Source organism: Puntigrus tetrazona, chromosome 7 (genome assembly GCF_018831695.1).
Source record: "Puntigrus tetrazona isolate hp1 chromosome 7, ASM1883169v1, whole genome shotgun sequence".
Taxonomy (NCBI): domain Eukaryota; kingdom Metazoa; phylum Chordata; class Actinopteri; order Cypriniformes; family Cyprinidae; genus Puntigrus; species Puntigrus tetrazona.
Genome location: NC_056705.1, coordinates 22,847,276 through 22,859,859, shown reverse-complemented (window position 1 = coordinate 22,859,859; position 12,584 = coordinate 22,847,276). Strand labels below are relative to the sequence as shown.

General features: G+C 35.3%; 1 protein-coding gene across 1 annotated transcript in view; it reads right to left on the bottom strand.

Annotated features, from left to right (window-relative positions):
* Positions 1-12,584, bottom strand: part of ptprn2 (protein tyrosine phosphatase receptor type N2) — a 139,293-nt gene that overhangs the window by 118,733 nt on the left and 7,976 nt on the right. The window contains exon 2 of the mRNA XM_043245497.1: positions 700-750. Within this exon, the coding sequence (XP_043101432.1) occupies positions 700-750 (51 nt within the window). The remainder of the gene's footprint in view (positions 1-699; positions 751-12,584) is intronic.

Genomic DNA, 12,584 nt, shown 5'->3' with positions numbered 1-12,584 from the left:
TTTCATTCTGAGAAATGTTAGAAAGACTATAGTTCCAGTAAAACCATCTGTCCACCAACAATCATTCTGCAGTTACTGCCTGACCTCGTTTCATTAACAAGGATAATCAAGACACCTTTATATTCCAGTTTCTTACTTCCTTTCCAAAAACACATTTACATCAGAGTAAGGCTGGAATCATACTGATTGCTTTTCACAATATAATGAAAAAATATTTTCAAAATAAACTTGGGTTAGACCAGCTTTTAGTTTCTAGTTTGCATAGTAAGACCTGGATTAGCCGGTTCGGGTTGGGGTTGTCAACTGGGGTCGGATTAAAACTCAGCAGGACAGTGAACCTTGGGTTAAACCATTAAAAATAACTAAACGCTGTTAATAAATACACCTTCATATTAACCAAACATTTGATTTCTCACTAAAATTAAATGCTCTACCACACACAGCTTTTACTTCCATCATAATCTACATTTCTGCAACATTTATAGGTTGTGGTTGAAGAAAAATGGTCAGTTTGATAAAAACACATGTCCCCAGAAAATAAATCCTAAACACAAGATCATTTACAGCCATAAAATGAAAGACGGTCACACAGTGGGTAGCAGACTGACAGTTTGGAAGAGACTTAGCTTTTTGCAGTTTTAATGAGAATCATTTATTTTAAATGGTGAAAGTGCAAAATGTAATCTTTTAATGACTCACCGTTGATGCAGACTTCATACGACTCACATACCTCTTTTTCAAACAGACAGCCTGTGGGGGGGAAAAAATCTGCATTATTGGATTGGAAAACCACTGAAATCGGTGAATGAATTCATAAATGTGGTTTGCACAGCTCATCAGCTTTCTGCTGATCAATATCTGGAATGCAACTCGAGAATGCAGAAAACAAGCCATTTAAGACAGACTTCTAATTAGTGGGAATTTTAATTTGAGCATACGAATGAGTATCGCTATAACTTTTAGGGTATGTAACAGCAATATGCTGTAGCTATACGGATATAATTAAAAAAACAAGTTACTTTGAAGTACTAGGATCAGTTTCACCAGTATAATTTGCTTCTCTGGGCAACACACAGTTGTGTCGCTAGGGAAGCCTGTTGCTGAATGAATGAGTAAAAGACTAATTAAATCACTCCTTTCACTCCTCAGTGATTCACTGTTGTTGACTGAATTGGTTGAGTAAATAATTCAATTGGTGAATGAATCATTGACAGCCAATTGACGCCACCTTCTGTTGTAATGATGTAACATGCAGAAAAATCTCACCATTTAATCTCAGTGTAGAGAAAAAATATAAAGCCCTTTTCCACCACTGAATAAAATATACTGTATATTGTGCAATTCTGACTTTTTTCCCACAATTTTATTTTACAAACCCGTCTAACTTACAAATGTGAGTTTGTTCTCACCTTGCTAAGAAAGTCTGAATTGTGATTCACAATTCTGAGAAAAAAAATTCTTTAGAAATAAAATAGATTTCTAAGTGGAAAATCAGTGAAAAGATTTAAGGTTTAAACTCACAGGAAACTTAAGAGATTTTTTTCAGAAATTTAAGATAAAAATTAAAAGAATTAAATTAAATAAAAATAAAAATAGCTTTTTATTATTATAATTTTATTTGTATTTACTCTTGTTTTTATTATTATTATTATTATTATTATTCATAACATTTATTTTCATACTCAGCTAAAATTACAATAGATCAGTTGGCAAAGGAGAGAAAAAGGAAGCACAGAACATTTGTGAAAGAAGAAAAGTATCAGTGGAATGAGATATAAAAAATAATAACAGATGGATAAAATGCTAAATGATAAAAGAGGAAGAGAGATGTGATGCTGCAGCATGTGATCCACTAATTCATGTGATTCACAGTCTTTCATGGCTCAGTGTGATTGCATCCATTGACCTATAGAGTCATACATAAGAATGAAACAGACAGGTCTCCCTGGTGACCGCTGATATAGTGGATGCATAAAGAAAATAATAGAAGTTCATGTAATTATTATGGACATCAGCTCTTGAGAGATGGGGCAGGATTACATGTGAACACACATACTGCTGGGGCTGAACAGACCAGAACACAAACTGTGACACAAAACAGTTTGCTGTCTCCATGGAGACGAGACTGAAAGGGAGCTCTTAGGTGACAAGAGGAAAGATTACAGAGCTTTGTACACATGCCAGTGTGTGTGCGTGTGTGTGTGTGTGTGTGTGTGTGTGTGTGTGTGTGTGTGTGTGTGTGTGTGTGTGTGTGTGTGTGTGTGTGTGTGTGTGTGTGTGTGCACATGGCCAAGGGACTCTTTAGCAGCTGTCCTTTGATAAAGCACAAGGGAAAGACAAATGTCCCTGAAAGGAAAAGAGAGAAAGAGCGAGAATCAGAGCTCTCATTTTGCCTTTCCCTTTTTCATTACCACATACATTTATTACGCCGTTCACAGGAGAGAAATGTTTCATGTAATTTTTTCTCCTTTCTTAAGCCTCTGAGATCACTTTATAACCTACACATTTGCTTTATTATCCGTCTTTCTCTGTCACTGTCTGTATGCCCTCACAGCTGTCATTACTGTCATAATCCATAAAAGAGCCCAAAACTATCAACAAACTGGAGCAAAAAGACCTCATATCTACTGAGAAAATCTTGCTAGAAGACATTAGCCATGCAGTGGAGTGCTGATATTGGCATGCTGAATCAGAAAGCCGGCTCTAATAAATGGCCTGTCAATGGAGGAGGGAGGATCAAGTGAAGATTCTGTCTCTATTAAACATGAAGACAGTCCCACACTAAACTCTACTCCACACACTTAAAGCTCTGTAATTACTCCTGGGCACTCAAGTCTTATCAAACCACTCTGCCTCTTTTATTAGAACTTGTCAGAATTCTCATCAGCATTCCATATTAATTACCCCCGTTCCTCACTGCGACGTCTGTCTGGATAAAACACGTTCTGCCCGCCGCTAGCTCCTAAATCAGGTCGACAAAATCATTTGTTATCTCCGAAGAGTGTCTGCGCACCCTGGCCGGCCTGTGCTTGTTGGCTCCTGAGGTTGATTAAAAGGAAACATAATTAAAGAGTAATAGCTGAAGTCTATTTTTTCACTGTAGGGAAGACGAGAGGCCCCCGTGGCACAGCACGCTAAAGAGAAACACTTCAGCGATAGATTACTATGGTTCAGTCTAAATAAAACACTTGTTTTAAGATTGTTAGTCATTGGTAGTGATAATATTGTTACAATGGGAATTGCTTTGTAGACATATTATGGATTATTAACCACGACACATTAAGATGATCACATTATTATAACATAATTAAAGCTTAGAAATTAAAAATTGTTCAGACTATTACAACTGAATTGGCCTAGCACAATATTTTTGTCTGATTAATACTGAAGCCCTAGGTCATCTTCATTAGTCGACACATTGTAAAAATCACATTCTGGGCCCTCTCTCCTTCACCGGGCCACTGGAATCATCCTAAATTTACGCCACACTACGGTGCAACCAATTAACAATTATAACAAAATAATAATTTTCATTTTTTATAATTTTCACAACATTCATTTAGATATATGTAAAATAATTAGTGAATAAATAATTAAGTAGGTCAATCAGAAAACATCAAACATGAGGAAATTTCTGACTATACTAAAATGTATCTATACTAACATACAAAATATTTACATATCCACATACTTAATATAAATACCTTGCATTTGTACCTTTAATAATATGCTAAACTGGTATACTTAAAATCTGATAAAACAAATTTTGCATTTAATGCACTTTGTGTGGAGGTAGTTCGAATACTGAATCATTTGATTCACAAATACGTTTTAAATACCTCACTTTTAAAGACTTTAAAACACATTGTAGACGTAATGTGGCACCTTAGTATAAAGTAAATGTAGTTTAAATATTCTTTTTTTTTTTTTTTACTAGGGGAATAACAAAAAATGGTAAATTAAAATAAGAAATATAAGCAAAACAAGAGAGCCATGTGACTGTGCTGAAAAATTAATAAACTTTATAACTGATTGATTGATTGATTGATTGATTTTTTCAGAATCATGGTAATGGTTGTGTTCACCAAGATTTGATCTTTTTCAACAATTATTTTAGATATTTTAAATTAAATTATTTTAGAATAATGCAATCTGTTGGTTTGAGCAAAAGCATATGCCATCAATTAACGACGTTGCAGCTCACGGTAGGTTTGTCCTTAAATGTTTAAGTTATCAATAAAAATGTAGAAATGTGGTTGTCCACACCAGATGCGTGTGTAGTATCACAGCCAATCAGAAGCATCTCTCTCTGGAAGCGCTCTGCTCTCACAAAGAAATGGATACATTTATAATCTAATTCTTAAATACGAAACATTTTAACATCATGCAATGTATATACTGAGTGACTGATAACGAACGGTTGTATGCTTTCATTTATTTACAAGATCTGAGGTAAAAAAAAAGATTTTTACTTCTGTCTTACAAAAAACAGTTTCACTCAGCAGCAACTTAAACGGAGCTTGTTGAATTAAAGCGTTCATAAAACACATTTCAATTAAAATGAGAAATTCTCAGCCAATTGCTCTAGTACAGTGTCACACAGAAAAATAGACAAAAATGTAAACATTAATTTTACAGTTTTCTTTAACAAGCAAGCAACACTCTAGCACAGATTACATTTTGTGCTTGTGTCTGATGAAAATCTCCTTCTTTACTCCGAGCCACAGGCAACACACCAGGTGCTGAGCACATCTGACTCTTCACCCCTCCCACAGCAAGACGCTTTGACTGAAGCCTACAGGCTGACATCTTTATGAGGAATCCATTTTAACCCTCCCACCACTCACACAGTGCCTCATTTCCCCAGAGGTTCAGTCTGTGAGGATGAACAACAACAGCAGTGAATGCGAAGCCCCATTCTATGCTGATTAAAGCAAACCTGCAGAACTGTATACTGAGCGATGATAGAATGCATTTTAAGTGTTTTATTCAGGCTGGGAAATTTATACGCACAATTCCTGCCTTTTATGGATATCCAACATATTTTATGCTAAATAACAGTTCATGTGAATGACCCAGGTGCTAAAACGCTTGCACTCCATATTAATTCTTCCACCTTATCTAAGCGTGGTGTGAAAATGGATTTTGGTGAAGTTAAAAATAACCAGTGCCAAGTGACCTGGATTCTGAATTATTAATTCACTATGATCCATGGAGGGTTGGGGACTCTATTCACTTATGATTGGACTTGTTTAATCATTTTTGGCCTGGTATTAGACAACTGATAAGGATGTAAATTGAACTAACTGCTATATAATTACACATTTTGTTATTTTCTGAACAGCCAACAGCCTTCAGTACAGTTATCTGTATTATAAATATAGAACATTGTATAGGCTTTTATATTTATGAACGTTTTATGACTATACTGTATGTTCCTATGCCATTTTAAGATCATTCTATTACTGTATAGGGTAAAAATACTTCCAGAGATTATTCATGCTCAAATATGATAATACAAGTCTATATCTAATGGACACATTTGTGTGATAGTTAAAACAAGTCTTTATCCTTAACATATTTAAGTAATATATGTAATTTAACAAATATATTTAATGGCAATTACAATAGTTTTTTGTATTCTTTAAATGTTAAGCATAAAGTCATTCTCAACTTCAGATAAGTAGCTTTCATGGATGGTTACTACGTTGGATTAGAGTCAGCTCTAAGAAGCTACTGAGATAGATATAACCAATATAATTCTTAAACTCTTTTTCAGATATGTTATATAGCTACACATGTGTTAAAATTCTCATATTGTTCAGGAAAATGTCTAGATGTTTAACTCCATCCACAAGCAGTCTTTCAGGGTCACTTCATCCTGAGGATGCATCTGAAACTCATATTTGCTGTATTTGCCTGACCTCTAGACCCCGATCTTCACTATTACCCATGCCGCAAAGAGAAACACTGCCAGACACTCATTTTTACAAACCAATTCAGAGATGGACTCTGGATTAAATGGCACTGTAATGTTTAGAACACTCACACTTCTAAAATAACTCTACAGTAATTGCATTGGGGAGAGATGTTTTATAATGCTGATTGCAGTGTCCTTATAGACCTCCAGTGCTTTCTTATGGCTGTAAGAAATGTGTTTTCATTGCCTTTATTACATTGAAATGATCATGGGTATTGTTTATCATAATTGATTCTTAATTGAAATGAGTTTTGAAGCAGGTCTTTGACTCCTTTTATATAAGCAGAGAAAGATATGAGGGGGAAAAAATAAAGGCACATGAGGTCAGTTTCTTTCAGGAAATAACATGCAAAAAAAAAATATATTTTTTTTTACTGGGGCTGTATAAGTATGAATTAGTCATGGCTGAAGGGTATTGTTAGTTCCTGACAGTGACAAAAGAATGTGCTGGTTTTAGCCCATTGGGTCATTTTATTGGGTTGTTTTTTTAATATTTTACCCAGATGCTAGGTAGTTTTTCTGTAAATAAATTCTTGGGTAATTTTTAAATCATTTTTTACCCAACTTGGGTTGAGCTGTCTCCTACAAAACAACCCAGCTGTTGAATTACATTCAGAGTCCTCTACAAGTGAGAGCGGTTCTCAGCGCAGCTAATTTGGTGAACTTCTTAAGAGATATGAAGGTAACATCTTTACTGTGCTGTAAATTGTATTATTTTATGCAACGCAACATAAGCACAAGATGTCAGTCAGCTGCGTCAAATGCTTTAGATTACAGCCTGCAATGTACACAGAATTCACAGTGTACATATTTTGTAACTATAGAGTACCTTCACAGTACCTAGGGAACAATATCCAACGTTTGTTGATTAGGGGTAATAACCTGTGAAATTATAAAGCATTTATACTGTAAGTATTTTATAACTAAAGTGTACCTATTCACACATAACGAAAACTTACAGCCGCACATACATGTGGGTAAACAGAAACATTGTGCAACTTTTAGGGGGATAAGGAGGCAAGTTTTTATACTGTTAGTATATTTCATGAGTAAGGTGTAACTATTGTAACTATTGTAATAAAATATATGATGCAGTATATTTTTACACTGCATACTGGTATTATTACACCGTATCACATTACTGATACCAATAATAAACTAGTAGTATAATTTAGTAATTATAATAAAGTTAAAAACCACCATAGTCTTTATAAAATTTTACCAGTTTACTCAATAATATGCTATAGTATGTGGTAATGTTTCTTTATGGGGGATCAAGGATATTACTAAAGTATGTCAAAATAATGTGATGAATTTCTGCTATGATTTGGTTTAGAAATTAACATTTGAAACATTTGTACCCGATGAAAGAGCATGTTATAAATGGATTTTTAATAGGCATTCTGTCAAATTTTCCAGCTGTGGGCAGAAGTCATCGAATTTCTAGAGATCTTTTTCAAATACTTGCAAAGTTGTCCCTATACAATATGAGGAAGCAGACTCCTCCCCTTCTGATGCTGTTTTCACCCAGACTCTATAGTTACAAGGTTAATAAGTATGCTGTAAGTACATTAATCTAAAGAGTTACCTACTTTAATGTTATACTATATTATCTAATCTCAGTACTGTTTGTTTATGGGCAGGTTATAGAGTCAGTCATGACAGCTTTCAGTTACAAGTGAAACTCTTTTGTGAACAGCAGCCCTTCACAGACTTCATTGTCTTCAGATTTCAATGACTCACCAGCATAAAAATTTGCGCTATTTCAGTAAAAAACTTTTATAGAGAACTGTTCAATACATTTAAATTAAAATTAGATTTTTACATGTTACATTTTTGTAAAATGCTTGTTAAATAAGTTTAATTGTATGTAATGTTGTAAACCAGGGCTGTCCAAACTCGGTCCTGGAGGGCTGGTGTCTGGCAGAGTTTCAACTTGCTCAGTGTCCAACTTGCCTCAACACACCTGCGTGGACGTTTCTAACGTGCCTAGTAATAGCTGGATTAGCTGCTTCAGGTGTGTTTAATTAGGGTTGGAGCTAAACTCTGCAGGACACCGGCCCTCCAGGACCGAGATTGGACAGCCCTGCTGTAAAAAAGCTGTATACACCCAAATAAATTCAGTTTGTCTTGTATTTTGTCCATGTGTTTGTGCTTGAAAATAAATGTTCATCTTTTGATTATTGCCATTGTGTCTGGTAATTCTGTGTGCTTTTGATTTTCATTTTAAGCCAGCAATATAAAATTTTTTTAAACAATAGTTGACTTAAATAAAACAACCCAACATGTTGAGTAAAAACATTTAACCCAACCAGCTGGCTCAAAATAAACCAGCATGTGTTCTCTCCAATATTTACCCAGCACTGGGTTGCAAAATAACCCAAGCTGGGTTGCTTTTAATCCAGAATTTGTTAGAGTGTAGGTGTATTCATATGGCACTGAAATTAAATCAGAATAGTAATTCTGTAGAAAGTTCTGTCATTTCTGTTTTTAAAATCATATATTTTCTCGCACACATACATCAGCTTGTCTCTCATCATAAGAAAATGTCTATATTGTTTTTTTGGTTTTGTTTAAAACAGACCGATTTTGTGTAAGCTTGCAAACTTATGAACATACTGTATTATACTAGAAAAAAAAAAAACTATACATGCAGTAATAGCCCATTCCCTCCCCACTTTATAAAATTCGGGCTTCCACACAGACACCTCGCGCATACATCAGCAACTCCATGGGAGGGGTGTGACCTCAAGATTAAAAATGAATGACACCGCGTAATGCTAGCAGGGGTCACGCATAATTCCTTACATAAATAATGGTTTAATACTGCTGAAATACATAATACATGGAACAGTTTAGATGCAGTATTGATTGTTTATGCTGCTATGAAAAATACAGAACCATTGGATGAAGCACTCATCACATGTTTGACCAATTTGAATCATGGACTAGAAATAACTGTTTTTTAAAATGCTAACAATGCGACTATATTACTGCTCTTAAATACAAATAGATACTCTATAGTGACATATAAGGTGCAAAGTTATCCCTATAAGGCTGCTATAGTGACAAGCTGCTTTTTTATTTCACTGGATTTCTATGTTGCCGTTAAGGTGTGTACAAGCAAGTGAGACTTTTGTTTAAGAGACACCATTTCTTCTCTTCCAATTACCATCAATCATTATACGTGTCAAGGACACAACTCTCTATTCCTTCAACTTATGTTGCCTTGTTTTCAGGTTCACACCGTCCCTTGGTGTACCTTGCTAAATGGGATTTTGGCTGCAAAGAGGCAAATCAAGAAAAGAGAGGAAAAGCAAATGGAAGGGGCAGTAAAGAGAGAGAGAAGGGGGAAATGAGAGTGGAATAAAAAAGAAGCAGTGTTGTTTTCAGTTGCATACTCTGCCACACAGACAGGGTACATGACCCGAGTGTAAATTAATAGCGCATCTTGAACAGGAGAGTTTTGTGCTCACTGAGTCTCATTAAAAAGCCACCTCATTCAAGGTGAAGGTAAAAAAAAAAAAAACTTTCAATAACACTTTTAATAAACCAACCATACTTGTTTTCTTGGAAAGGGGAAAATAGCCAGAAAAAAAAAAAGATGAGTATGATGATGAGCATGATATTATATCTATGCTGATCAAAACATAACAGATTTTGTTTATTGTTTCTTAAAGACTTTTCTTAATAAAAGGTTTGCATTTGTAATACATCAAGCCTATCTAAAAGGCGATGTTCCTGTTGTGAAAACACTTCACATATAGGTAATCTTCTCACACCCACATACATTATGTTCAATTTGGCCCTCCCTCTCAGTGTAAAAAGAGGACATAATCTAATAATGTTTATTACCACTATGGTTTACCCACTGAAACTGCTGTTATATCAGCATTGTCAGAGACATAGCAAGGGTCACCTATCCAACAATCTTGACTTGAAAGGATTAATGGTGATGGTGCACAATAATAAAGTACTCAACATCATTGGGGGTTTCTCAGAAACCTGAAGGTGCTACAAATATCCTACTCCATAGATGAATATTATGCGTCAAAGTCTTTATGGGTTATTATGGGTTACTGAAGGAACAAGTGGCAGGAGTTCTTGCAGAGACTTATGGTTTAAATTTGTTCCTCACAAAACTACCCAATTTATATTTTTCTTTTTTAAGATGTTGAGTGTATGTGTAGGAGCAGTTTAAGGGAGAAAGCCCTGCCACCCTCAACCAGGATCCATCACTGATGACGACTGCAGCACAATTTTAAAAACCTAAACTATGGTGGCTCGATAGTGCACAACACAACAAAATTAAACCATGACGCATTGTAAATGCTCCCAACCATTAGGGGGCAGTGTTGGCAGTAGACATGTGCCAGTAATGTGATACTGTTATTGTTATAGTGGGCACTTCAAAATACAAAAAATAAGTATTTACTAAAAATGATGCACAACTCCGCTGTAAGCTGCATCGAAGGCCCGTGTGTGCTCTGATGTAAACAAGCACAGATGAAGCACATGAGAACATTCATTAATCTCAGGTAATTCAAATATTTTTAATAGGAAATTGGGCTAACATTGACTAACATAAACAAAGGTTTTGTAGCAAATGTAGCTTTTGTTCATTGATAACGTTAATGTATTAACTAAGGCTAACTAATGATTACTGTAAAGTGATACCTATTATTCTTTTAATTCTGAGAATTGCTTTATTGTATTTAAATGTTTATATATTTTTTGTTATAAGAAAAAAAGCTATTCAACCTGTTATATCATGACAGCACTTTTTTGCGACTAAATTTCAATATTGTGATAATAAGGTATACCATGATAAAAGCAACCAATTTAAAATTGAAAATAGCTTGAGAGCAAATCTCTTAACTCCAATTGACTTTTCAACTGTCTGAGAAGTCTCGTATCTCCACCTCTTCTTCACGCTGTGGGAGTTTTGCAGCATATGTATCCTCAAGATTGAGAGTCGCAACGAATCCTCATCGAGCAACACGTCCTCTAATAGTTAGGTTAGATACATTTGAGTAGGCCTGTTTTGTTAAAAATCAATAGCTGTAATGCTTGGTGTTGAAGGAAGCCGTGATTCACAAACATGAGTTTGCAAGCAGATTCGGCTCATTTCTGCCTATTAGACAGCCTAATCAGCTCATTGTTTTTTGTATTGCTTCACTTACAGCTCTTGAACCTTTAGAATAGATTGAAAGATGTAACAACAATCGTTACCTTTGGTTAACTGCGGAAGCCTTTTCTCTTGTCAAAAGGCTCAATACAACGCAGACTTTGTTTGCGTGCAGATTAATTTCCGCCTATTAGACAACCTAGTTTATCGATTTTCGTTGCATCACTCATACCTCAACATTTAAAATAGAGTTTAGGAAGATATATGTAACCACAATCAGCTTTGATTAGCTCCTAAAGCCTTGTCTCTTGTCAAAAGGCTGAACTCAACCGCAGACTTTGATGAGCAATGCTGGCAACAGTGTCTGTGTCCGTACCATTCTTGTCAATGACAGTGTAATCTCATATCTCCCTACTCTCAAGTCGTAAATCTTGTATCTCCAATACAACATGATTTTTGGGGAAAAATTGTGTTAATGTTGGTATACAACATTATATGATAACAAGATATAATATCAACTTTAACAATGCACTCTTTGATAACTCAAAAAAATCTTTTTGTTATTTCCTGAAAAATAATGGTTTTGGAGATGCGAGGATTCCACCCAAAAGCAAAGATATGTATAATTGCGTTCTAACTGAACAATAATGAGACTGTTTAGATATGTTTTGTCTCTGTGATAATACAGTTGATAAAGCATGACGCTGAAATCACCATGAGCTTCACGTGTGTTTGCCTTTGTGTAGTAGCAAAAAATATTGATATAAACATGAGACACGTGGAACATGCAATCTCAGAAGAGACACACATGCTTTGGATGTTGTTGTGTGTATTTCTGCTATGTAAAAGTCCAGTTGCCAGGTAAGTTCCAAATATTATACACATTAGCATAAGGATCTATGTTCACTTTAGAAGCATTCAGTACAGTATAAAAGTAACCCAAAAAAGTTGTAATATTTGTAATATTACCCACAAATGTAAACTGTGACCCTGTCAACACTGGACCGCCCAGCAGCGCGTGCAAATACTTATAACCTTCTTACGACCTATATTTATATTTTAAAGTCCTTTAGTGGACGTAATATTAATGACAGTGTCGTGTTGTGTCTGTCTTCATGAAAAGAAGTATGACTGTCATTATCATTTACCATCATGATTGCCTGATCACATTATTACATATCATCATATAAAGCGATGTGCTACCAACTGAGCCACACGAAACCTGAATTATGGCGCAAATAAAAGAGTACAAAATGATGTTTTATTAACGAGGCTCGGGAGGAGCACGATCAGATAATCTGTCAATTAGGCACAGGTGTAGCTCGTTGAGCTAATCATCATAACTAGCTCATCACGTGTGTATAAATAGCCACCACCAACTTACTCCTGTACTACCACAGTTCTCTTGCATCCCTCCTCAACCCCAACTCCTCACTCTCAATCCATTTTTCATCCCATGTTTGGGACGGGGGGGGT